Genomic DNA, 27,462 nt, shown 5'->3' with positions numbered 1-27,462 from the left:
GTCCCAGAGGCTTGGCCAGCTCATCTGAAGTCCTTTCAGACATGACTTCACCTAAACCATGGGATCAGCCATAGTCAGACCAGATGGCAGGCAGGAGGGAGAGCTTGGGCTGGTCAGCCCTTCCACTGGGAAGGGACCACAGAGAAGCTGTAGATGGCTTGAAAAATTCAACCGCGCATCAAATGCTCAGCTATGCATCTATGTTCCCAGCCACTGAGCACCTGGAGAACACTTAGAACAGGTTACATTGTAGGGAGGGTTTCTGATCTGGGGTAAACTGAGAAGCTACCAAGGAATGGTGAGGGCTGGGACATGGATGGGCACCAACTGCAGGAAGGGAGTCACCATGTGTGTAAGAAAGTCAGCAATGGCTGAGAACTCTGCAGCCTGTGAAGGGGCCTGACCACACACACCGATATGTACATACTCTTTCAGCCTTTGCCCCAGCTAGGGCCAGGACGTCCCCCCATGGGCTCTTCCTCAGGCAGTTCCAAAGCTCCTGCAGGTCATCTGGGCCCAGCTCCAGCCCTCTGGGAGCCCTGTGAGACCAGGAGGCCCACAGGACCAGCGCAGCAGGTAGAACCCCAGGGTGGACAAGGGCTATGTGGGTCACTGTACAACCACTCTCTCCTGTATGAATGCCACCCAAGACTGGGAATTAGGGAAAGCCATCTTTATCATCAGCTGTCACAGGACTGGCCCTAAGTACCCATTGTTGAAGTTCTTCAGTGCCCTCTGAGCCATGGGATGACACAGTTTAGCCTACCCCCGTCCCTTGTTCCCCATTAGGCAAAACAGGAGCCTCTGAGGAAATTCAGAGTTTAGAAAAGTTATTCCTCTCCATGCCAAACATCCCCCTTGTCCCAAGCTCTTGTTTGATTCTTCTGTGCCTGCTCCCCAGACCCATGCCAAGGTAGCCACAGGGGACACAAGGACTGCCCTTGAGCAGCTCCCAATCTGGGAGGAGAGGATAAGACCAGCCAACTACAACCTCAGAAAGTTAGTTGCTGAAGTCAGCACAGGGTGCTGAGAAGACAGGGTCAGCACTTTGTCCTCAAATGCCAGGCTGAGGAGTTTGGACTTGGTCCAGAGAGCAGACTTAAGAGACCCATGGAAGAGTTCTGAGCAGAGTAACACCTGGAAGGACCCAAGTGTCTGGAACTGCAGGTAGAAGAGATTCTTTGCACACAGCCCAGTCTTCCTGCTGTGGCCTTTGAGAGACCTGCCACCCTCTCCAGCCTTACTCATCCCTTCCTCTCATGCTCATACCAAAACCATTTGTCCCCCAAATGTGATGAGCTAAGAGGAAATCCTGAATCAGGCTGGCTGGAATGGATGGATGTTGTGCTGTGGCTACTAGCCCAGGGAGAGGTTTGGGAATCTAAGTGGCCTAGTTTAAGGTGGAAATGGTGAGAACAATGGGCAGAGCTTTCAGGCCTAACTGCGCCCCCTCCACCCCCCATCAGTCCCATCCTTGGGCAGGTCACTTTGAGATCAGGAAAGGCAACACTGAGGTGTGCTAAAGTGAGATCATTTGAGGACCAACATATTCAACCAGGATCTCTGCCACATCCTCAGTCACAGAATATATACTAGACCCACCCCACCTTCCTCCCCTGTGAAGGATCCTCTCCTCAGTGCTTCCCAGGTCCCTCAAAGCCCCCACATTCCAGCCTCTATCTTAATAGCAGACCTACATAGAGCCCAGAAATGAACCTGACCCTGCCAGCGGAGGGGCTTCCCCAGGCTTCCATACTGGTGGGAGAAGTGGCCTGAGATCAAAGCCCAGTCCCACTGGAAGGTAGATCTTAGGACTCAGTGACTTAGTGGGGTAGGGGACCACTGCAGCCTCTGTCTAACCAGTTCCAGTTGGAGTATAAGAAAAGGCAAAGGGGGCATTTTTGTTTTTTGTTGTTGTTTTTTGAGACAGGGTCTTGCTCTGTCGCCTCGGCTGAAACACAGTGGTGCCATCACAGCTCACTGCAGCTTCAACCTCCTGGGCTCAAGTGATCCACCCACCTCAGCCTCCTGATAGCTAGGACTGTAGGCACATGCCACCACACCTGGCTTTTTTTTTTTTTTTTGAGACGGAGTCTTGCTTTGTCACCCAGGCTGGAGTGCAGTGGCATGATCTTGGCTCACTGCAAGGTCCACCTCCCAGGTTCATGCCATTCTCCTGCCTCAATCTCCCAAGTACCTGGGACTACAGGTGCCCGCCACCATGCCCAGCTAATTTTTTGTATTTTTAGTAGAGACGGGGTTTCACCGTGTTAGCCAGGATGGTCTCGATCTCCTGACCTCGTGATCCCCCCCATCTTGGCCACCCACAGTGCTAGGATTACAGGCGTCAGCCACCACACCCGGCCACACCCAGCTAATTTTTATATTTTTTGTAGACAGGGTTTTGGCGCATTGCCCAGCAGGCTAGTCTTGAACTCCTGAGCTCAAGTGATCTGCCCACCTCAGCCTCCCAAAGTGCTAGGATTACAGTGTGAGCCACCACGCCCAGCCAAAAGAGGCATTTTGATTGAGATTGTTTTTAGTACGAAAAATCAGAAGTAGGCCAGGTACAGTAGCTCATGCCTGTAATCCCAGCACTTTGGGAGGGCGAAGTGGGAGGATTTCTCGAGGCCAAGGGTTCAAGATCAACCTGGCCAACATAGCAAGACCCTATCTCAATAAAAAAAAAAAAAACAAAAGAAGAAGAAAAATCAGAAATTGTGCCTAAAGCTTGGTGGCTGAGACTGGACCAAGCCTCAGTCTTTCTCCTGAGTAGAGCCCTTTCTCTGGGAGCACTGGTCTGGGAAGTCAGTTAGGACAGCCTGGCATGGAGTGACCCCATTAGCCACAGAGTCCTATCAAAGGGCCAGCCTATTGTCCTCCAGCCAGCCTCACACAGGCAGAGGACAGTTGATCCCCTCTAAGAGGAGGGCCCTCAGGACAGAGAGGACTAGCAGTGAGTTGCCCAAGGTCAAAGAGCAATGGGCTCTGGGAGGCAGTGGGTAGTGCGGTATCCTTATCTGCATATAGAAAAGCAAGCGTGGGTGGCAGGGGGGAGGAGGGCAGTGCTGGAACTGAGACAGAGGCCTCACCCACCAAACCCTAGACTCAGAGGCCAGCAGGGCCAGGGGCTGCTGGCTGGCACAGGTGCCTGACCCTGTGTTAAAGTTGCCACAAAACAGTGAGGCTCTGACACAGGGGAGATGTGGGAAATACAGCTTTGACCCAGAAGGGAATCCTCCCCTCCCCACCACCCCAAAAGAGCCTGGAAAAAGGGAGGAGAAGCAGCATGTTTACAGCTGAGGAAGCGGGGGCAGGACAGGGCAGGGACCTTTGGTCAGAACGCCCCTCCCAGTAAGCGGGGGAGGCCCCATGAGATGCGGTAGCCGTTTGTTTGCTTCTCACTGCCAGGAGGAAATTAAAGAGAATCTGCCACTTCCTTCCGCCCCAAGTGGGATGAGGAAGGCGGGGGACGGGAGGGACTGTGTGGTGTGATCTGCCAAACATAAGGGCCCCAAATTGCTGTCATCAGCCGCCTCCAGTGCCCCACTGCCCGGAGCAGGAACTTCATCAGGTCTGAGGCTCCAGGCAGCTATCAGGCTTGAAGGAGACTCCGGGGATCAGACCAACAGTCCCCACCCCACTGGACTAGTCCCTTACTGGGGTACCAGTTACCCTAGTCCTTCTTCCAGATTTCATATCACCTCTCATCAGAACAGACAATTGATGTCCAGCGCGGCAGGTATACCATCAGTAAAATGGGCTTCTTGGGCCTTTCTAACTTGGCCCAAGTCCAGTGATACCCCATTCCCCACCTCTACCAGAACCACAGAGATGGGCAGGAGATTCACTTTGGGAATCTCTAGCTCTACTCAGGAGAAAGACTGAGGCTTGGTCCAGTCTCAGCCACCAAGCTTTAGATTGGTGCACAGAGGGTGGGAGTAGAATAATCATGCCAGGACACAAGCCCATTTATGAAGATGCCCAAGGCTGAAGCAGCCAGCCATGGGTGAGGGTAGGGGGTGTCTTTATTGCACAGTACCAATGTCAGGTGGGGGAGGTACCACCTGAAAAGCTCCTGTTTTCAAAGAGAACTTGACCCTGTCACTCAGATCCACCAAAGGGGCCAGGATCTACCCTTGGGTGGCCCCTGGTCCATGCTCTAGGCTGATGGCCCCTGCCAGGACATCTAACTCCTGCCAGGCAAGACCAGCATCTGGTTCATGCTGTGGCATCCACAGCCACCTTAGCACCAGGCCCATGGAGGGGGTGACTAGGGCAGGAAGAGTAGTCACCAGCCTTCCAGAGGGCTCTCTTCACCACTTCCTAAGGCCACAAAGGGCTTCTTGCACAGCTCCCCAGGTTGTGCTAGCTCCTGAGCTCTGGGGCCCCCAGGGTCTTGGTCAGGAGCCTCCCTCTTTCGCTTGTGCAAGGAAGGGCTCTCCTCACCCAGCCGACCCTCAGGGAGGCCCTGGCTCCGCAGACAGACGATGGCTGCAGCCTGCTCCGCCAGTTTCTTGGACTTGTCCCTGGGCAGACAGAGGACAATAAGGTGGGTGGGCAGGGTGCAGGGCTGTGAGGCCTGACTCTACACACCCTTGGCAGATTCTGACAAAACTGAGTAAGGGGTCACCATCCAGGGATGCCACTGCCCACATACACCATCTACCCACCCCTCCTAGGACATGATAATGCTGGATGCATGGCACTCTCCTCCTCACCCCAAGCCTCCTCTCCTATGATGAGGAAACTTACCACAAGGTAGATTGATACTTTTGTTCAGCAACGGTGACAATAGAGGAGAACAGGCGATCTAGAGGGCGTTGAACCTGGTACAAAGAGAAAAGGAAACACATGGCCAGAGAAATGAGCCCTGTAGGCCAACCTGCTGGGGTCAAATCAAAGGCAGATAAAAGGAAGTATTTCCAGCCTAAGTCAAATGAAGGCTGCCTGTATCACATGCTCCTGCCAAGCAAAAGTGCCCAGTAGAGAAAGGCAGATGCACAAATACACAATGACCTCAAGTGTCTGGAGCTGTCATGGACCTAAGCAAAGCCCAGCAGAACCCTTAGCTGCACATGGCTATGGAGCCTCCTGCTGACATCTGGATAGGCCAGGTCCCCAAAATGAGGAGTCACCAGATGCCAAAAGGGTGAGAAGGGACAAGCTAGGAGCAGAGAAGGCACACCTGGAAGAGGGACCAGGTGACTGGCTGGAGCAAAGAGCTGCAGGGATGAAACTGCAAGGAGCGAGGCACGTGGAAGGGTCTCACGCTCTATGCTGAAGTGCTGGCTTGATCCTTCAGACACTGGGGAGCCTCTGACTTGAGAAGACAGAAGTTAGATTTGTTTTGGAAAAGTCACTGTGCTGGGGGTGGGCGGCGGGGTGGGGACACAGACACAACCCCCAGAAGGTATAAGCCTCGAGGCCAGAAGACCAGTCCAGATGAGGCAGAACAGCCTAAGGAAGGCATGGCCGCAAGGACCAAAGGAAGTGAAGCAAGCCTATCTCATGGTTTCCACCCCAGGGGCACCACATCTGGAGCCCAATTCTGTGCCCCATTGGCTGAGGCCTTATCCAAAAACATGTCTGGGCCAGGCGCTGTGGCTCACGCCTGTAATCCTAGCACTTTGGGAGGTTGAGGTGGGTGGATCATCTGAGGTCAGGAGTTCGAGACCAGCCTGGTCAACATGGCGAAACCCCGTCTCTACCAAAAATACAAAAAAGTTAGCCAGGCGTGCTGGTGTGCACCTGTAATCCCAGCTACTCAGGGGGCTGAGGCAGGAGAATCGCTTGAACCTGGAGGTGGAGGTTGCAGTGAGCCAAGATCATGCCACTGCACTCCAGCCTAGGCAACAGAGTGAGACTCTGTCTCCAGAAAAAAAAAGAGTGAGACTCCATCTCAAAAAAAAATAAATAGAATAATAATAATAATTAAATTAAAAAATTTTTAAAAGGCTCATGACATAATCCCAGCACTTTGGGAGGCTGAGAAGGGAGGACCACTTGAACACAGGAGTTTGAGACCAGCCTGCCTGGGCAACAAAGCAAGACCCCGTTTCTTTTTTTCGAGACAGACTCGCTCTGCCACCCAGGCTGGAGTGCAGTAGCATGATCTCAGCTAACGGCAACCTCCGCCTCCCAGGTTTAAGCAGTTCTCTGCCTCAGCCTCCCAAGTAGCTGGGATTACAGGCACCCACCACCACGCCCAACTATTTTTTTGTATTTTTAGGAGAGACAGGGTTTCACCATCTTGGCCAGGCTGGTCTTGAACTCCTGACCTCATGATCCACCTGCCTCAGCCTCCCAAAGTGCTGGGATTACAGGCATGAGCCACGGCACCCAGCCAAGACCCCTAAAAAAAAAAAAAAAAAAATTAGACTCTGTTTCCCAAAAAAAAAAGATGTCTGGCTGAATTGGACAACCGGCCACTGTAAGAGGGGAGGGGCTATCAGCAACTGACCTGGCCACCAGCAGCTTCTCCATGCCTACAGAGAGCAAGGCCAGGCTCCAGCCTGGCAGTCTAGAGTTGAGGATGTAAACCATGGGAGTGCCATGGCTGGCTGCAGGGCAGGCCACAGCCAGGAACTCACCGTTTCATACACAGGCTGTGCCAACTTCTCCCTCCGGCACCACTCTAGTAGGCACATCTTGGGGGTGATCTGGGCTGGGTATGCTCTCCTGGGGAAAGGAAGGGAAGCAGATGGGGCTCGCCTACCATCACCACTCCCTCCCTCAGCCAGGGCATTACTCAGCTCCTGATAGGAGCTGCAGAAATGAGAGGAACTGAGACACCGAGCTGCTGCCTTAAGGCTTCTGTGCGTGCTCCCCTAGGCTCCCATACCTGTCCCACCAGCAGCTTGGACCTGGGTTCTCCCTAAAGGGAAGATGAATTTTGGCATGCTCAGGAAATTGTAGGGGAAGGGGGAATGAACTCCCAGTACTCTGGGGTCCAGCCTAGAAAAACAATCTTCAACATCCAAGAAGGAAGCTTGCCACTCAAGACAAGATCAGTAGGGAGTGGGTGGAGGTGGGCAATGGAGGTGGCCAGACAATGGTCTCGGGGATCTAGCTCAGCACCCACCCTGATTACGCCTGCCAAGTGTCAAGATCATCTGCTGCAGCCATGGACACATGGAATCTGGTTTCAGAGTCAGCCTGTGACAGGGTGACACGGTGGGAGGGGTCATATTCCAACTTCCCAACTGGAACTCTCCCTGGCATCTGACTGCCCAACATCTATCCCCCCACCACTCCCCCCTCCACCCCTCTGCCAGACAACACTGGCTCCTGTCTGGTCGTGGGGAATGGAGAAAGGCTCACATCCCAGAGGAGGGCACCATTCAAAGCTGAGTCACAATCTGAGGCGTAAGCAGCTTGAGAGGGCACCACAGGGGTGGTGAGGGGCACTGGGTGTGGGCAGGGCTGCAGAGCCAAATGAGGGCTACGGTCCTACTGTTGTTTGAGGAGCTCCATGCAAGCAGCCAGCTTCTCAGGGCCTTGGAAAAGCATAGACTTTCAGGAACAGGAGACAAGTCCCCCCTGCCCTGAGTTGTGGGAGGCGGTGGTAAGTCAGGGAAAAAGTAGAGTTCAGTCACCCTTGGGACAGCCTTTCAGGAACTATCTTCCCTGAAAGCACCTTCTATGGGATGCTGAAAATTTAGAACAAGTTTCCAAACCAAGAAGACCTGTGGCCCCTATGTTTGACATTACATACAGCAGCCAATTTGCTGGCCCATTGGGACCCCAAGGGTGGTGGCCCCAGCCCAAGCTGAGGCCAAGCTGGAGACCTACCGGTCAAACTTGACAGCCATCTTAATGACACCAGAGGTATCTTCAGCTGGCTCCCCTGTCTCCTCTGAAGTCCTGGCTGACAGCTTGGCCCGCTGGGCATCCAGCTCCTGTGTGGTCTCCTCATAGAAGGCACCAAGGCCAAAGGCCTCACTAAAGAGGAAGAAGAAGACCAGGGCAAACACTTTAGCGGAGCCAGCATCCAGGGTACTGCAGGACCCCAGGGCCCCACCACTGAGAAACTCCTCTACCACATTAACAACAAAACACCACCGGGGCCTGGCCATCAGAATGTGCCTCCTGCCCAGCCCTGGGATTACCCTGGACTGGAAGATGGACAGTGAATGCGAACCCAAGTGTGGACACTGGAGGGAGGCTGGACTGGCTGGCAAAGGTTGTAAAGGTCAGCCCCACCACCTGCAGCCTCTCTCCTGAGGGGGAGCACACAGATAGTGTCCCCAGTCAGCCGTGACTGAGTTGACCAATGCTGATCAAGCACATGGGCCCATGGGAGGAAGAGACAGAGGCCTGACCACTAAGTGGTTCCCCACTTCCCGCCCAGCCACAGGCAGTTACACATGGGTCTCAGCTGACACTGAGGCACCACCCAGAGCTACAGAGTTATGTGGGGTAGGGACTGAACCAATGCCACAAGCCAAGGGTGGGAGGAGGGCTCTGGCAAGGGTTTTTCCCTTCTAGGAAACATCTTGAGGGCCGGAAGACTCAAATGAAGATAGATCCCCAATGGCAAAAGTGGTTCAGAAAGGCATCTATAAAAGACGGAAGCTATAGATAGCTCATGTGAGAGGGAGAGAGCCTTCCAGGCAGAGGACCCATTACAAGCACAGGTGTGGAGGTCTGGAAGCAGACAGGTAGACAGGGAGCTGTGGGGGCAGTGGCTAGGCCAGCTTGTCAACCATCTGAGCTAGAGCTGTGCCTGATCTAGAGAATCAACAGATGGTCTCTCAAACTGCAGGGTGATGGGTGTGAGTGCAGGCTCAAGGGAGAGGCTCCATGCTACAGCCCAATTCTCCTGAACACTGGTTCCTGGTGGCCTGGCATGTGACCATCCCATTTATGGGAAACCCCCTTCCTTTGCATTCCTCTATCCTCCTAGTACCCTAGTTCCCAGAGCTCTGCTAATCCGTCCAGGGATGGGACGTTTCAAAGCTTTCAAAGAATCCCCTCCTGGGAGGCAAAGCTATACCATCACTCCACTCCTCTACATCTACATCCAGAAGCTGTGTCCCTGGTCCCCTAGTGGAGTCAGCTTAGGGCTCAAAGTCAAACTTGGGCAATGTGTACAAGGACAGATGGACATCTTATTGTGCCTCTTACCAAATTTCCCGGGAAGACTGGGCAGCATGGAGCAACCTTCCCTGGGGCGACTCCAGCTGTTCTCGTAGCATCTGGCACAAGCAGTACTTGGTGTTGGTGTAGTGGTTGTCATACTGCACCGCCTGAGAGAAGAAATGACTCGCCTGATGCCCAGGCAGGCTCTAAGGCCTGGGCTATGTTCTAATGGCAGGGAAAGGGGCTCCAAGAAGGCACTAGAGATGTATGTGCAGCAAGGCAATGTGACCCCCATAAGAAGAACCACCACTGGCCAGGAGCAGTGGCTCGCATCTGTAGGAAGATTGCTTGAGGCTGGGAGTTCAAGAGCAGCCTGGGCAACATAAGACTCAACTCTACAAAAATTTAAAAAAGAATATTGGCCGGGCGCGGTGGCTCAAGCCTATAATCCCAGCACTTTGGGAGGCCGAGATGGGCAGATCACGAGGTCGGGAGATCAAGACCATCCTGGCTAACACGGTGAAACCCCGTCTGTACTAATAAAAATACAAAAAAAAAAAAAACTAGCCAGGCGAGGTGGCGGGTGCCTATAGTCCCAGCTACTCGGGAGGCTGAGGGAGGAGAATGGTGTAAACCCGGGAGGCAGAGCTTGCAGTGGGCTGAGATCCAGCCACTGCACTCCAGCCTGGGCGACAGAGCGAGACTGTCTCAAAAGAAAAAAAAAAAAAGAAAATTATCGGCTGGGCACAGTGGCCTGTAATCACAGCACATTGGGAGGCCAAGGCAGGCAGATCACCTGAGGTTGGGAGTTTGAGACCAGCCAGACCAACACGGAGAAACTCCATCTCTCCTAAAAATACAAAATTAGCCAGGCGTGGTGGCGGGCGCCTGTAATCCCAGCTACTCGGGAGGCTGAGGCAGGAGAATGGCTTGAACCCTGGAGGCAGAGGTTGCAGTGAGCCAATATAGTGCCACTGCACTCCAGCCTGGGCGACAACAGCGAAACTCCGTCTCAAAAAATAAATAAATAAATAAAAGAAAATTAGCCAGGCATGTTGGCACACACCTGTAGCCATAGCTACTAGGGAGGCTAAGGCAAGACAATTGCTTGCACCCAGGAATTGTGGCTATAGTGAGCTATGATCATGCCACTGCACTCCAGTCTGGGCAAGAGTGAGACCCTATCTAAAATAAAAATAAAAAATAAATTAAAAAGCCACTTTGACCTTGGTCATCTACTCCTCCAGCTAGTGATACAAAGCTTGAGGGTCACAGCCAAGGCCCACGGTCAGAAACACACTCTCCTGGACAGCCTGACTGAGGTCTTGAAGTGCGGAAGCCCCTTCCTGCTTCAGCCACCACAGAGGACCTACTGCCAAGTATCTTCCAGGGCAGGGAGGGGAAACACACCAAATTCTGGCATGGCAGGTCCAGTGCTGGGAAAGGGGTTGAGGTTCTTCTATTCCTTCTAACCAGAATGGGCACCTTCCCTTCCCACATCTTGAATAGCCTCTAACTTCCCCCTACATGGGTAAAACACAGCATCATTTAGTTCACATGTGTTACTCATCACTACATTTATCTATACAAGTGTGAGGCGCAACTGTTACCATCACTCCACAGACTATGAAATGAAGGTTCAGGGAGGCAAGATGACTGCCAGGGATACCCAGTAGAAGCCGGCTGGCTGGGGGCAGAGCAGGAGAGCAGTAGTGGGTGAAGGTGGCCTTCCCCAGCCCTCCAGGACACCCTCCCATCCCCCACCTCCTATGCTACTCTAGTAACTCCACCTGGGCCTATGACTTCAGTGCCTGGGAAAGTGCCACGGCACGCCCGGGACAAAGTGGGAAGTTGGGGAGCCCCGGCTAGCGGCAAGTCCTCGATTTAGCTTGTCTGGAAAGAAGGCACCTGGCTGTACCAGAAGCAGCCCTGCCTATGCTTGAAAGCTGCTCCCTTTCTCTGTGATAGCACACCCTCTTGAGGAGCTGCCAAGGGATGGCTCAGCAGGAATGATAACATCACCTTTCACCCAGTGAGCAAGCTCAGCACTGTTCAGCACGTCTTCTTGGCTACAGACTTGCCAGCTGGCCAAAAAGCTGGACAGCTGACCTGGGCTGGGGCAAGCCCTCCCTTGCCATGGAGCTATCCCAGACCATTGGAGAGGTGGTGGTCACCAACTTGCCCAGCAGGACACCAGAACCAGGGGGTGAGGGCCGCATCATTGAACAGGAAATAGGACAAAGGCTGCCCCACTCTGGACACAGACCTCAGGGCATCTTACCATCCCAGTTTGCACAGCCATGGAAACACTCACATACCATGGCAGCCACAGGCACTCCTAGGCAGGTATGAACCCTAGAACTGAAGAGGAGGATGGAACTCTGCTCTGGGCAAGGACTGAACCCTCTGCTCAGACCCAATTCACTGAAGAATTTGAGGACCACTCACTGTCTCTCCCTGTAGACACCTGCAGCTGATCGGAGTCCCGCAGAGTTTCAGGGTTGTGCCAAAGAGATAAGGCAAGTGAACTCTTCATTTTCTTTTATAGGGATATGCCCTTGGCACTACCATCAACCTCTCAATCAGAAGAAACTGGTTTAGAAAAGGCCATTCCCAGCCTGGGCAACATAGGGAGACTTCACCTCTATTTAAAAAATAAAAAATTTGCCGGGCGCGGTGGCTCAAGCCTGTAATCCCAGCACTTTGGGAGGCCGAGGCGGGTGGATCACGAGGTCAGGAGATCGAGACCATCCAGGCTAACATGGTGAAACCCCGTCTCTACTAAAAATACAAAAAACTAGCCGGGCGTGGTGGCGGGCGCCTGTAGTCCCAGCTACTCGGAGGCTGAGGCAGGAGAATGGCGTGAACCTGGGAGGCGGAGCTTGCAGTGAGCCGAGATCGCGCCACTGCACTCCAGCCTGGGTGACACAGCGCGAGACTCCGTCTCAAAAAAATAAAATAAAATAAAAAATAAAAAATAAAAAAATAAAAAATTAGCTGAGTGTGGTGGCACATGCTTGTAGTCCCAGCTACTTGGGAGGCTGAGGCAGGAGGATCACTTGAGCCCAGGAGGTCAAGACTGCAGTGTGTCATGATTATGCCACTATGCTCACACCTGCGCAACAGAGCGAGACCCCCATCTCAAAAAAAAAAAAGGCTATTCCCTAAGTCGAGGGTTATGGTTAAAGCATTCTGGAATCAGCAATAGAAAAGTTTTAGAAGTGATTTTGACTGATGAGTCAAATCAGGTGAGAAATTTCTCAATTGCTCCTCTTGGCTGTGGCTGCTCCTGAGCCAACGTAAAGGCACATATGCCTTTGATGATGTAGAACCCACAGTCCATGTGCATATGCCTCTGTATGTGCAGCGTGTGAGAAAAAGAAAGATATATATCATGTGTTTGGGGCTCCAACAGCATCCTGGATCTAGAAGGTCCTTGCTATGACCTGCAAACCTCTGGAAGCTTTAGGAGATGGTAGGGGCATGCCCCCAGCATCCTCTCTTAGCACTGCAGCTGGGAGACCCAATACAGCAGTGAGCTAGTGCAGCTACACTACATGAGCTAAAAAGAAAAGGAGAGAAACAGCAAGCACTGCTGGCAGCTGGGGGCTCACACAAAGTGCTCTCTGCAGGAGTGTGGTAGACAGAAATGCTTGTTTCAAAAAAGTACAGAGACGTACATATCTGATGTATTTCTGCATGACCTCCTCCAGGGGCCGCAGACCCTCCTTGAGGAATATAGATGGGTTCCACATGGCTGCTCGGGCCACCATCACAGAAGAGGCTGCCGTGGCTTGTCGAAAGTCCTCTATGTCCGAATACCGTTGGATGTGGTCATGAGATCCTCCGCTAAAAAGCAATCGGAGGGTTAGGGGTGTCCCCATCATGGAACCTATCAGCATTTTCAGAAAAAGTCAGCTTTCAGATCTGCCACTGATTAACAATGTAAATTTGCCCAAGTCCCTTCAGCTATCATAGCTTCAGCAAAGTGGATATTAGAATCCATATCCCCTTATGAAGTTAGGAGCACTAACCAAGATAATACATGTAAAGTGCCTGGCACTTAATAGGTAATCTAGGAAATTTACTTTCCTTGCCCCTAATCTAAAACAGTGGCTACAGCCAGCCCACATCTGGAGACATGGGTCCATAACTGGGCTATTGGGACTACAGGAAAACCCCCAAGCTGAATAGGCCACTTACATGTTCACTGAGGGCTAAGTCAAAACCCTGGCAAGAGGAATAGACACCGTGGTGATCACGAGAGGAGGGAAGGAGGCCCACTTAGGTCATACTTTCCCCTCCCTGCAGTCTGCTGCTCCAAGGACCCCTGCTCTGTCTCCATACATTTCATCAGGAGTCAGGCGGCAGCCTCAGTCCAGAGACAGGCATGCAGAGGGGAGGGTCTCAGGTGGCAGCAGAAGGAACAGGGTCTGGGATCTTGTGGAAAGCCCTGCCCTTTCCAAGCCACCCCTAAAACTTTTCACTCTAGGGAAGGCTGGGCCTGGCTACCACCCAGCCCTTAGCTCTGTGGGACACAGAGTACATGATGAAGAAAGGAGGCTTACTTGGCTATGACAGGAATGGAGAGGGTATCAGCAATGGCTTTGATGACTTCACAGCTGACAGGATGCTGAGGTCGCTCCTCCCGCTTCCTTGGAGATAGAAAGATGGGGCTGAGGGCTGAGCACCAAAAGCCACGTCACCACTCACAGGATTACCTCAGCCAAACCTTACTGTCCTCCCCACTGACCCTCAGGAAGGTCAGGTGGCCATGTGGCCATCAAGGACAGGTGGCAGGGGATGGCTCTCCCTGCCCTCTGGAGAAGAACTGTGAGGGGCAGGGGCAGCACAGATCCATGCTGAGTCCAGCTCTTGGAGGCCTGCAGGTGAAGCCTGACTGCAGGGGGGCGAGGTGGGTGGACCAGCTCCCAAGGTCATGTTGCTTTTCCCTACCTTCCCTTTGCCTCTGCCAGAGATGAGGGACAGGGCCATAAGAGTGCTGCCCCTACTGTCCCAGTCCTGCCCTCTCCAAGGGACTGGGAACAGCTGCTGCTGCTCAGACTGGCCACTCCCACACAGCTGCCAATGCCAAAGCCAAGTTGCAGAGCTGATCCTAGGGAGAGGCACCTGACACAGGGTAGGCCCCGCAACCAGGGCAGGCCACGGACCATGGTTGTCACACCACAGCACAAGCGAGGCAGGACCACAACCTGGGGCCCCTCCTTCCAAGGTCAACTGCAAGTTCTTGTGCATGAGTTTTAGGGCTGCTGATGTGAGGCCTGACCTGAGCTGTGCTCAGAGACAAAGCAGAGAAGACGGTCGACCAGATAGCCCTTGTCCAGCTCTTGTCTGAGTATGTCCCCTCTGCTATACTCTTGTTCTTTTTTTTTTTGAGACGGTGTTTTGCTCTTGTTGCCCAGGTTAGAGTGCAATGGTGCAACCTCAGCTCAATGCAACCTCCACCTCCTGAGTTCAGGCAATTCTCCTGCCTCAGCCTCCCAAGTAGCTGGGATTACAGGCATGAGCTACCATACCTGGCTAATTTTGTGTATTTTTTAGTAGAAACGGGGTTTCACCATGTTGGTCGGGCTAGTCTTGAACTCCTGACCTCATGTGATCCACCTGCCTTGGCCTCCTAAAGTGCTGGGATTCTAGGCATTAGCCACCACACCTGGGCCCCTCTGCTATACTCTTCTTCAACAAAAGGGTCGCCGGGCGCGGTGGCTCAAGCCTGTAATCCCAGCACTTTGGGAGGCCGAGATGGGCGGATCTCGAGGTCAGGAGATCGAGACCATCGTGGCTAACACGGTGAAACCCCGTCTCTACTAAAAAATACAAAAAACTAGCCAGGCGAGGTGGCGGGCACCTGTAGTCCCAGCTACTCGGGAGGCTGAGGCAGGAGAATGGCATAAACCTGGGAGGCAGAGCTTGCAGTGAGCCGAGATCCGGCCACTGCACTCCAGCCTGGGCGACAGAGCGAGACTCTGTCTCAAAAAAAAAAAAAAAAAAAAAAAAAAGGGTCAAGGGCCACAGGCCTCAGAGGGCCTTGTCAACCTAGCCTCTACCTCTGTCTCCCGACATCTCCAGTAGTCACTTTTCGCCCATCTTAACAACTTTGATGGTCCGAAAGGGCTTCTTCAAACTCACCCAAATCTGTCTTCTGAGTGTTCCCAACTACTGGTAAAAAATAATAGCTTCCTTTATTAAGAGAATACTGGCTGGGCACAGTGGCTCACGCCTGTAATCTCTGCACTTTGGGAGGCCAAGGTGGATGGATCACTTGAGGTCAGGAGTTTGAGATAGCCTGGCCAACATGGTGAAACCCCATCTCTACTAAAAATTTAAAAAAAAAAAAAATACCCAGGCATGATGGCAGGCACCTATAATCCCAGCTACTCAAGAGGCTGAGGCAGGAGAATTGCTTGAATCCTGGAGGCGAAGGTTGCAGTGAGCTGAGATCGCGCCACTGTACTCCAGCCTGGGCAACAGAGCAAGACTCCATCTCAAAAGAAAAAGAGAAAGAATACTACATGCCATGCACTGTGCCAAGGATTTATATTCACAATCTCATAAAAGCCTTGGGACAACCCTATAAAGTAGAAATTATCTTAATTTCTAAACAAGGAATGTTGTGCTCAGAAAGGTTAAGTGATTTCCCAAGGATATACAGTTATCAAGCAGCAGAGCCGAGATCTCAAACCAGGGAGTCTGAATCCAAAGCCTGCTGCCTTGGGAAGTAGCATATGTGTACAAGTGTGTACTCCTCCCTCCTGGCTTCAACCCAAGCAACTCTGCTTTGCTCTGCTTTGTATGATGGGAGTTCTGGGTTCTCTTCCCTGAAAATGTTGTAAGAGCACAATCAACAACTTGAGCTCTTCCTATAAGACCCCAAGCCCAAAGGAACATCACTCAGAGAAGAGAGGTCCCCCTGGCCCAGGTCTACTGACCTGAGATGCTGTACAAAAGCAGCACATCCTGGACACAGAAAACAAGTGTGACTGTAAGCCAAGGGTGGCCTTCAGAACCTCAGCTCTCAGCAATTACATTAGCTACAGCTAGAAGGATTGTTTAGTCATTGTGACAGCTGGCAGTCCAACAAATGCAGACAAGAGAGGCAGAGACTTTAAAAGAATAGGCTGGTTGTGGTGGCTCACGCCTGTAATCCCCGCACTTTGAGGGGCTGAGGCAGGAGGATCACTTAAGCCCAGGAGTTTGAGACCAGCCTGGGCAACATAAGGAGATCCCGTCACAACAACAAAATAAAAAATTAGCCAGGTGTGGTGGCATGTGCCTATAGTTTAAGGCACTCAGGAGGCTGAGACGGGAGGATCACTTGAGCCCAGGAGTTTGAGGCTGCAGTGAGCTATGATTGTGCCACTTCACTCCAGCCTGGGTAACAGAACAAGACTGTCTCAAAAAACAACAACAACAATGAAAAACAAATAAACAAAGCAATCTGTCTGGGATTATTCAAGGGAGAAGTCATTGCTCAATATAATAGAAAGAAAATAAGGCTGGGCCTAGAGGCTCATGCCTGTAATCACAGCACTTTGGGAGGCCAAGGTGGGTGGATCACCTGAGATCAGGAGTTCGAAACCAGCCCGGCCAATGTGATGAAACCCCGTCTCTACTAAAAAATATAAAAATTAGCTGGGCATGGTGGAGCATGCCTGTAGTCTTAGCTACTCAGGAGGCTGAGGCAGAAGAATCACTTGAATCCGGGAGATGGAGATTGCAGTGAGCCAAGACTGCGCTATTGCACTCCAGCCTGGGTGACAGAATGGCAAAGAGATAGAAGGAGAGGAGAAGAGGGGAGAGGAGAGGGGAGGGGGGAGGGGAGGAGATGGGAGGGGAGGAAGGAGAGGAAGGAAAGAGAGAAGGAGGGAAGGAGGGAAGGAAGGAAGGAAGAAAGGAAGGAAGGAAGGAAGGAAGGAGGGAAGGAAGGAAATAAATGAGATTTTCTCATGAGGGTCAGAATTCCACCACGAACTGGCTGCATGGTACGATTTTGAGCAAGTCACTCAATCTCTAGCATTTACACATCCTGATGGTAGAGGTGTTTCTCCTTTCTTAGTCTCTCTGCGTTTCTAAACCTCTGTACCTACCCTCAATAGGTGCTCCATAAATGAAACAAAGGCAAATGTAAGCTCATTCAGGGTCTGCCTGCCCTCAAGACTCATAGGATATCAAAGAGCTAGGCAGATATAGGCTGAATATGTAGAAGAGAAATTGTCTGTCACTTGGGATGACAGATCAATTAAGGAAGAATCACTAATATGGGTTAGGACCTCCCTACCAGTCAGTCACTAGAAATGTGACCACTCACCTCCCATGAACTGCGATGGCAGCAATGCCAGTCCTCTCTATCCGCTTCACAAGGCTCAGAGTATCTTCTAGCTGAGGAAGAGGACCACATAGGATGGTTACTGAAGCCCCAGAAGGAGCAGCTGCTGGCTCCTAAAGTAGGCTCAGCTCTACTCTCTCCTCCAAGCCTAATTTAGCACCTCAAGAATCATTCACAAACCTAAATCCAACATCACCAAAGAGAATGGACCTTCAAACGTAACACACCATCCTTACCGACGGCAGGATGCGAATCTTGCAGGTCACAGGTCTGCGTATCCCTTTAACAAGAGTGCTGAGGATCTGCAGAGAGGAAAACACAAGAGCACCTATGTCTTCTAGAACAAACCACCACACTGCCTGAACTAATTAACTCCGCTACAGGCTGTGCATTCTGGTGGCATGAACAGTTTGTGTATGTGTGAATGCATGCGTGTGTCTGTTACACACATACATAAATAAGCTCCACGAGGCAAGGGATCTGCCTTTGTTCTACACTGGAGCCCCAGTGCCTGCCTAGCACCTAGTGGTATATACATATTTGTCAAATATGCTGAATGAATGAGTGAGTGAACAGTTATGCGTGCACACCTGTGTGCAACTCACTGAGCCTTTGCCAGGACAAATACCAGAATTATCTGGAGAACTGAAGAAATACAAACTCTTGAATTCCACACTATTATTTCCTGAATCAGTCTCTAAGGGCAGGGCTTAGGAATGTGTGTTTTCAAAAGGCTCTGCCCAACACACTCCACCCCATCCTCAGTATCATTCTGAGCCTAGCCTTGGTTAAGAACACATGGCTAAAAATAATAATAATAATAATAAGTAGGCCGGGCGCGGTGGCTCAAGCCTGTAATCCCAGCACTTTGGGAGGCCGAGGCGGGTGGATCACGAGGTCAGGAGATCGAGACTATCCTGGCTAACATGGTGAAACCCCGTCTCTACTAAAAAAAAATACAAAAAACTAGCCGGGCGTGGTGGCGGGCGCCTGTAGTCTCAGCTACTTGGGAGGCTGAGGCGGGAGAATGGCGTGAACCCGGGAGGCGGAGCTTGCAGTGAGCCGAGATCACGCCACTGCACTCCAGCCTGGGAGCACAGCGAGACTCCGTCTCCAAAAAAAAAAATAATAATAATAATAATAATAATAAGTAAGAAAAAAAGGCCGGGCGCGGTGGCTCAAGCCTGTAATCCCAGCACTTTGGGAGGCCGAGATGGGTGGATCACGAGGTCAGGAGATCGAGACCATCCTGGCTAACACGGTGAAACCCCGTCTCTACTAAGAAATACAAAAAACTAGCCGGGCGAGGTGGTGGGCGCCTATAGTCCCAGCTACTCGGGAGGCTGAGGCCGGAGAATGGCGTGAACCCGGGAGGCGGAGCTTGCAGTGAGCTGAGATCCGGCCACTGCACTCCAGCCTGGGCTACAGAGCGAGACTCCGTCTCAAAAAAAAAAAAAAAAAAAAAAAAAAAAAAAAGAAAAAAAGAACACATAGCTAACTGGGTGTGGTGGTTCATGCCTGTAATCCCAACACTTTGAGAGGCTGAAGTGGGAAGACTGCTTGAAGCCAGGAGTTCAAGACCACCCTGGGCAACACAGCAAGACCCTGTTCCCTTTTTGTTTGTTTTGTTTTGAGACAGGGTCTGGCTCTGTTTCCCAAGCTAGTGTGCAGTGGTGCAATCTTGGCTCACTGCAACCTCTGCCTCCCTAGCTCAAGCAATCCTCCCACCTCAGCCTCCATAGTAGCTGGGACCACCATGTTGGCCAGGCTGGTCTCAAACTCCTGAGCTCAAGCAATCTACCTGCTTCAGCCTCCCAAAGTCCTGGGATTACAGGCGTGAGTCACTGCACCTAGCCCATCCCTGTTGCTATTTTTAAAAAAGGGGGGGGCGTGGGGAGGGGGGAACAGCTTCTTTCCTGGGTGAAGAGAATGTTCCCTGTGTGTTGTTCCAGGACTTGCAAGGTGAGGGAACAGGAAGGCTCTTAAGGGCCTGCATTCCTCTTTAAGGGAGTCAGATATACTCCCCTAAACTGGCAAAGAAAAGACAATGTACTCAACATATTTAAAAGTGCTTATCACATTGCAATTGCAAAAGATTTCAAAGAAAGATCAAGACGTCATGCAGGAAAGTGACAGGGAGGTAGCAAGACCAGACCACACAAGAATCAGAGATAGAGAGGTGTAGATGACACTGCATGTCTGTGTCATTGCTATCTTCTTCCCTTATCAGAAATTTCAGGCCAGGCAAGCTGGAGGAAAGATGAACCCAAGAACCCTCTTCCAAGAACTGTATGTCTGTCTAGCAGAGCAGGGGGATATCTAGGTGGCTGCTGCCAGTCTTGATTCTAGACAGGCGGGGGCAGCAGAGAGCCAGGTTGCAAAAACCAGTAGTGGAGGCCTTTCAGGGGACAGGCTGAATGAAGCAGGCCATGCCAGAAGACATCTAACCAAGAGGCTGGATGGACTGACAGACAGGTGGACAGTTCATGAGCAAGACAGGACCTGCTGACCCAACTGCCAGGGACTGGCAGGAATGAACAGTCCCTAGGTGCTGTCCCAGGAGGCAGACTGGGCCTGAGGTCTTAGGGTCACCTTGGCAGGCCTTAAACAGGCACTGACCTTTTAAGTCGGGGTCTGACAGGTTCATCAAGAAATACAATAAAAATTCTCATTCTAGTCCCATCCTTCGTGCTCAAAGCAACATCTCCAAAAGTTTCCATTACAAGTGCTCACTTAGAATCCTCTGACATTTGGTGATTTAAGCAACACCACCTGGTCTGATCCAATTCTCTGTCTTGCAGAGCTTCCTTTTGCTGTATTCTATCCAAGTAGCTCTCAGTACTTTTTTCAGTATTTCTGTGCATTTCATGTGTGTGTTAAGGGCTAGGAAGGAAATTAGGTAACCAAAAACCCTAGCCACTTGCAAGGGTCACACTGAGGGGAAATGGCAACTAGAAATTGTCTTCTGGCCAGGGTCTAGCATGAAACTCTTCTGGACACCAACTCTCCAAATCCAAGTCTTTGGGGAGAAAGAACGAGAGACAAGTCCATATTTGAGCAGAGGAACAACACATTTACCTACAAGAAGGCTTGCCTCAATAGACTCACTGGCCAACTGAAGAAAAGTAGGCTCCTTCGCTCCCCTGGTTTCTGGGAGGCAGCAAATGAGGATAGGAAAGCATAGGCCTGGAAAGCAGTGAGACCTGAGCTCAAGTCCTGGCCCTGCCAGTTGTCAGCCATGGCCCAAGTGCAGTGTACACAAGGGGGATGCCCTGCGCATGCTTGTAATCCCAGCACTTTGGGAGGCCAGATCACCTGTGGTTAGGAGTTCCAGGCTAGCCTAAACAACAAGGTGAAACCCTGTACCTACTAATAATACAAAAATTAGCCAGGCATTGTGGTGCACGCCTGTAATCTCAGCTACTCAGAGGCTGAGGCAGGAGAATCTCTTGAACCCAAGAGGTGTAAGTTGCAGTGAGCTGAGATCGCACCACTGCACTCCAGCCTGGGCAACAGAGTGAGACTCCCTCTCAAAATAAATAAATATTTTTAAAAATAAAATAAAACTGAGGTTCTTAATCCAGGGAGCATATCCAGAGTTACCTGGTAGAAGCTTTCTCAGAGATTGATATCCCACTCTCCACCCCTACTCACCCCAAGGGTCAGCAGAATTCTCAACGGATAGCATCCTTTATTTATAACTGGGGTAAAATATATAAAACATGAAATTTGCCATCTTAAACATTTTTTTTTTTTTTTTGAGGCAGGGTTTTGCTCTTTTTGCCCAGGTGGAGTGCAATGGCATGATCTTGGCTCACCGCAACCTCTGCCTCCCGGGTTCAAGCGATTCTCCTGCCTCGGCCTCCCAAGTAGCTGGGATTACAGGCATGCGCCGCCACCCTGGCTAATTTTTTGTATTTTTAGTAGAGACGGGGTTTCTCCAGGTTGGTCAGGCTGGTCTTGAACTCCCAACCTCAGGTGATCCACCTGCCTCGGCCTCCCAAAGAGCTGGGATTATAGGCGTGAGCCACTGCACCCGGCAACATTTTTAAGTGTATAATTACATTCACAATGTTGTACAACCACCAACGTTATGTGTTTCCAAGGTTTTCATAACCCCAAACAAGAATCTTTGAGAAAATTTCTAGAGGTGGTCTTAAGACACTCCCACAGATGGAACCATGGGCCTAAAACACCAAGCCTGGAAAGACCCGCAAAGCTCTCACCCAGGCCACCCAGCTTGCCAGCATGGTCTGGACCCAAACTGAATCCAGCCCCTACACCTAAGCCACATCTGGCTTTGTTGTGGAAGCCTGCAACCTCCCCACCATGGGGCAAACCCCATCTATCAGTCCAACCTGGCCCATCTAAGTACCCAATCAGAGAAGTAGTGGAATGAACTAGGCTTCTGAAGTTGAATGTATCTCTGCTGCCTCATGGATGAAATCTGCCTCATTCAAAGAGGGGCAGTAGAGAGGATAGAGCCAACAGCCTGGGTCTGAGAAAACAGGAGGCTGGAGGAAAACAAAAATGCCTGTGTGCTCATGTTGTGAACCACATCCTCCCTGCTGGGGCCCCCTCTCCTAGGTGTGGAAACCAATTTGACATCCAAGATGTCTCCTTCCACTCCACCCTGCACAGAAGTGTCTAACCGGAGATTTCCAAGTTGAGGTGCCTATTGACCTGACACTTACAAACTATACCCAGGCACCTGGAACCTGAGATGCTACTGGAGAGGGTGCTGACACTAGGAGTCAGAAGAGACTATGGTTCACAAGCTGGCTCTGCCTGCCACTTGTTTACTATATGATCTTAAGCAAATTATTTTCTTTCTTTGTGCTTTAGTTTATTGTCCTTGATCAAACGGAGATAAATGCCAATCCTGTCTACTTCAAGGGTTTTCAGAATCAAATGAAAGGCACATTATGGCTGCGCACAGTGGCTCACATCTGTAATCCCACCACTTTGGGAGGCCAAGGTGGGTGGATCACCTGAGGTCAGGAGCTCAAGACCAGCATGACCAACATGATGAAACTTCATCTCTATTAAAAAATACAAAAATTAGCCGGGCGTCATGACGGGCACCTGTAATCCCACCTACTGAGGAGGCTGAGGCAGAAGAATCACTTGAACCCTGGAGGCAGAGGTTGCAGTGAGCCGAGACTGTGCCACTGCACTCCAGCCTGGGTGACAGAGCAAGACTCTGTCTCAAAAAAAAGAAAGGCACATTATACGGGTACACTACAGATCGAGTATCTCTGGCTGCACATGGGGAAAATGAGAAGGCACGTATCCAGCAAGCACAGTGGTCTTCCTATGTCCCAGAGACAGCGGGGCTGGAGGAACATGCAGGGTTGAGCTGCTGATACAGCAACCATGCAGCTCTCATTGGCAATGATGGCAGCTCTCATTGGTGGTGCCTGAGTCCCAAGTTGCTCTAGCCTCCGGGAAGCAGGATGAGGCTTAAAGCCCAGATAGGGAAGTAGTGATAGAGAATGAAAAGGAAAACGAAGGAGCTAAAAGGAAAGGGCTGGCAGACTGGGAGAGGAACACAAAGGATACAGATGGTGTGGCAGAGAATGTCATTGCCATATACCCTGGCAGCTCACAATGCCAGGTAGTAAATGCCAACCTGTCCCCGGGGCCTCATTAAGCTAGCCTACAGAATCACCAAAGAAAGGGGAACAGAGAGAGACTAACTTCAGCTTGCCTCCCCTAACCCTGGCCTGGGCTGCTCTCCAAGGGCTGGGGTAGACTCTTTCAGGACACAGGGGACCCACTGCTGCTCTCCTCAAGTGCCTTGGGAGAGGCCAATCCACCCACACACATACAGACACATATGGCCACTGAGCTTGTCCTCACCACAGGTGGCCTGGCCTCTGCTCTCAAGACCTTCCCAGAAGGGAGACAGGCAATACAGAAGAGGTTCTCTATGAGTCCTCAGGACCCCTGGCCCTTTGTTGACATGTCTCTAGCTCTGGGCTTTTTAGGAACTTCAAAGCTGCTGTAGGCTGGCTCAAGGGTTCCCAAACTTGGCTGCATGTCAAAATCACTGGGAAGATTTTTTGGAAATTGCTAGGCCTCAGGGAGAGAAACTGGGTGGACATCAGTAAATCTGGAATAGTGGAAGGAGGCATTCTAGACAACTCTAGTTTGGGGCTGTGTTTGAGGACCCCTGCTTTCACCTGTGGAGGACTTACCTTCTCAATCTTGTCAGGGTCTGACAGCAGAGCAGCTCCCATTCCTCCCTAAGGAGAAACACACAAAAGCTCTTCTTACAGCTGGGAGACAGTATGGCCCTCTCCATGGGATGGGGTCTGGCAACTGGGCATCACCTCGGCACTCACCTCCAGGGGACCAAGGCCTACTGGCAACCATCACTTCTTTTAAACAAGTAGGAGGGCAGCAGTATCTGTGCCCACAACATCTGGGACTGAAGTGTGATAACTTTTTTTTTTTTTTTTTTTTAGACAAGAGTCTCGCTTTGTCACCCAGGCAGGAGTGCAGTGGTGCAATCTCAGCTCACTGCAACCTCCACCTCCCTGGTTCAAGTGATTCTTCTGCCTCAGCCTCCTAAGTAGCCAGGACTGCAGGCATGCACCACCATACCTGGCTAATTTTTTAATATATTTTTAGTAGAGAGAGGGTTTCACCATGTTGACCAGGCTGGCCGGACCAGAGTGATGACTTTTAAAATTTACAGGCTGGGCGTGGTGGTTCACACCTATAATCTGAGCACTTTGGGAAGCTGAGTCAGGTGGATCACCTGAGGTCAGGAGTTCGAAACCAGCCTGGCCAACATGGTGAGACCCTGTCTCTACCAAAAATACAAAAATCAGCCGAGCATGGTGGTGTGCGCCTGTAGTCCCAGCTATTCAGGTGGCTGAGGCAGAAGAATTGCTTGAACCCAGGAGGCAGAGGTTGCAGTGAGCCAAGATTGCGCCACTGTACCCCAGCCTGGGTGACAGAGCAAGACCCCATCTCAAACAAAAAAAAGTCATCGTTCTGATCCCCTTGGTAAAACCCACAAATCTATCTAGAAATGGGCTATATAAAACTTATTTTTCAAGACTGCCCACTCCCTAACCCACGTGTCAGTGTCTTAATAAACTAAATCCCACCATCTTCCAAGCCCTTAAAAAACAATCAGGCCGGGCGCGGTAGCTCAAGCCTGTAATCCCAGCACTTTGGGAGGCCGAGGCGGGTGGATCACGACGTCAGGAGATCGAGACCATCCTGGCTAACATGGTGAAACCCCGTCTCTACTAAAAATACAAAAAACTAGCCGGGCGTGGTGGCGGGTGCCTGTAGTCCCAGCTACTCAGAGGCTGAGACAGGAGAATGGCGTAAACCCGGGAGGCGGAGCTTGCAGTGAGCCGAGATCGCGCCACTGTACTCCAGCCTGGGTGACACAGCGAGACTCCGTCTCAAAAAAAAAAAACAAAAAAAAAAAAACAATGAATCATCCTTCCTTTGAAATAAGATCAAATGCGCCTTCTTCCTATCATACCCAATGCTTGCATAGGCATCAACACCACCAGCAAAGCTACTAAGGTGCACACAACTTACGAACCTTGTCTAGGCCCTTCTCTTCTGCCAGCAACAATGTCCCAGCCCAGACCCATGCCCAACTCTAACAAAAGCCTCAGGAAATGGAAGCCACCAACCCACACAACCGCTTGAATCTTGATAATAGTAATGGTGGTTGCTCTTTATGGTGAGTTACTGGTGATTTTCCCACTCTTTTCTGTACTTGTATATATTTTCCAACTTCTAGACAATGGTATTAATTACTTTAATAATGGAGGACGGGGATCTTTAAAAATCTGAATCCATTAAGAGCGAGATGAAGGCAAAAAAAAAGACAAAAACAATTCCAATAAATATATGCTGCCAGTGTAAAGATTACATACTAATGCTCACAGAAAATGCTCAGAAGGTGTAAGTTCGGTTATTACACTTCAATTTCATGCTTAAGGATGACAAACTGGAATCAGAGAGAACATTAAACCACCACAGACTCAGCCAGGCTGAGCCTGGATTTTAGAGAAAAAGGGGTAGGCTGGAAAATCTACCAAGCCTGGACTACACTGGTCATAAAAGAAACCTTGAAGGCCTAGAGGAAGCCCCAGCACTCCCCCTGGCTCCATCTGTCCTTTTACTCACATATATCCAGCCCTTCCTTATAGAATCACAGGATCTAGAATTCAGTTTCACTGCCCCTTCCACAATAATAGCCTTCTCAACAACAGAATTTCCTTCCTTCCTTCCTTTCTATTTAACTTACTTGCTTTTTTGAATAGGTAAAACATTCAAAATTTGAGAGATTCAAATGGGTAACAAGAAAGAAGTCTCCCTCCCTAAAGAATGAGAAACGTTTCAATCTATACTTTTTTTTTTTTGGATACAGGGTCTCACTCTGTGGCCCAGAGTGGAGTGCAGTGGCATGATCTTGGCTCACTGCGACCTCCACCTCTGGGGTTCATATGATTCTCCTGCCTCAGCCTCTCAAGTAGCTAGGACTACAGGTGTGTGCCACCACACCTGGCTAATTTTTATATTTTTTGGTAGACATGGGGTTTCACCCTTTTGGCCAGCCTGGTCTTGAACTCCTGACCTCAGGTGATCTGCCCACCTCAGCCTCCCAAAGTGCTGGGATTACAGACATGAGCCATCGCACCCAACCTCAATTTATACTTTTTATCTGGCTTCAATTTTTGAACCATGAGAACAAAGCAGATATTCAGCTAGTATGTACATGTGTGGCATACTGATTGGTATCTCTTCTGACTGATCAGTGCCAGTGTTGTGCCAGTTAATTATTTTCAGTAGCATCCCTGTAATGGGAATTTACTATCTATGCACAACCAAATAAAAACTTAAGTTTCGGCCGGGCGCAGTGGCTCACGTCTGTAATCCCAGCACTTTGGGAGGCCGAGGCGGGTGGATCATGAGGTCAGGAGTTCGAGACCATCCTGGCTAACATGGTGAAACCCCGTCTCTACTAAAATTACAAAAAATTAGCCAGGCGTGGTGGCGTGTGCCTGTAGTCCCAGCTACTTGGGAAGCTGAGGCAGGAGAATGGCGTGAACCTGGGAGGCGGAGTGGAGCTTGCAGTGAGCCGAGATTGTGCCACTGCACTCCAGCCTGGGCGACAGAGCAAGACTCCGTCTCAAAAAAAAAAAAAAAAAAACAACTTAAGTTTCCTTCCCCAGAGGAAACCAATGTTACTAGTTTCTTCTGTGTCTCTCCAAAAATCTTCCCTGAATAAACTAATAAATATATATAATCATCCCCTATCCTCCTTATATAAATGGTATATACCACCATACCCTGCCTCCAAATCATTTTAACGCTGCTCCTCACATACTTTAGGAACACAAAGAAGTAATCAGAAAAGAGCAAAACCGCCGGGCGATGGCCGGGCGCGGTGGCTCAAGCCTGTAATCCCAGCACTTTGGGAGGCCGAGATGGGCGGATCACGAGGTCAGGAGATCGAGACCATCCTGGCTAACACGGTGAAACCCCGTCTCTACTAAAAAATACAAAAAAACTAGCCGGGCGAGGTGGCGAGCGCCTGTAGTCCCAGCTGCTCGGGAGGCTGAGGCAGGAGAATGGCGTGAACCCGGGAGGCGGAGCTTGCAGTGAGCTGAGATCCGGCCACTGCACTCCAGCCTGGGCGACAGAGCAAGACTCCGTCTCAAAAAAAAAAAAAAAAAAAAAAACCGCCGGGCGCAGTGGCTCACACCTGTAATCCCTACACTGTGGGAGGCCAAGGCAGGTGGATCACGAGGTCAGGCGTTCGAGACCAGCCTGGCCAACATGGCAAAACGCCATCTTTACTAAAAATACAAAAAAAATTAGTCGGGCATGGTGGCGGGCACCTATAGTCCCAGCTACTCAGGAAGCTGAGGCAGGAGAATGGCGTGAACCCAGGAGACGGAGGTTGCAGTGAGCCGATATCACACCACTGCACTCCAGCCTACACGACAAGAGTGAGACTCCATCTCAAAAAAAAAAAAAAAAAAAAA

The 27,462-nt window shown here is 50.8% G+C and overlaps 1 protein-coding gene across 4 annotated transcripts in view; it reads right to left on the bottom strand.

Moving 5' to 3' along the window:
• Positions 1-3,968: 3,968 nt before the first annotated feature.
• DUS2 (dihydrouridine synthase 2) overlaps positions 3,969-27,462 on the bottom strand; it is a 93,487-nt gene continuing 69,993 nt past the window's right edge. For 3 of the 4 annotated variants that reach the window (XM_025370239.1, XM_025370237.1, XM_025370240.1), the window contains 10 exons: positions 23,632-23,679; positions 17,668-17,733; positions 17,414-17,484; positions 13,653-13,739; positions 12,765-12,933; positions 9,130-9,251; positions 7,795-7,944; positions 6,594-6,681; positions 4,756-4,829; positions 3,972-4,529 (listed from right to left, as the gene is read on the bottom strand). In XM_025370239.1, coding sequence (XP_025226024.1) covers positions 4,292-4,529; positions 4,756-4,829; positions 6,594-6,681; positions 7,795-7,944; positions 9,130-9,251; positions 12,765-12,933; positions 13,653-13,739; positions 17,414-17,484; positions 17,668-17,733; positions 23,632-23,679 — 1,113 coding nt within the window. In that variant the 3' untranslated portion in view covers positions 3,972-4,291. Of the gene's footprint in view, positions 4,530-4,755; positions 4,830-6,593; positions 6,682-7,794; positions 7,945-9,129; positions 9,252-12,764; positions 12,934-13,652; positions 13,740-17,413; positions 17,485-17,667; positions 17,734-23,631; positions 23,680-27,462 lie in introns of all 4 variants that reach the window. The other variant, XM_025370238.1, reaches the window with a different exon arrangement.

Source organism: Theropithecus gelada, chromosome 20 (assembly GCF_003255815.1).
Source record: "Theropithecus gelada isolate Dixy chromosome 20, Tgel_1.0, whole genome shotgun sequence".
Taxonomy (NCBI): domain Eukaryota; kingdom Metazoa; phylum Chordata; class Mammalia; order Primates; family Cercopithecidae; genus Theropithecus; species Theropithecus gelada.
The sequence above is the reverse complement of the archived record's forward strand: the minus strand, read 5'-3'. Positions and strand labels throughout refer to the sequence as shown.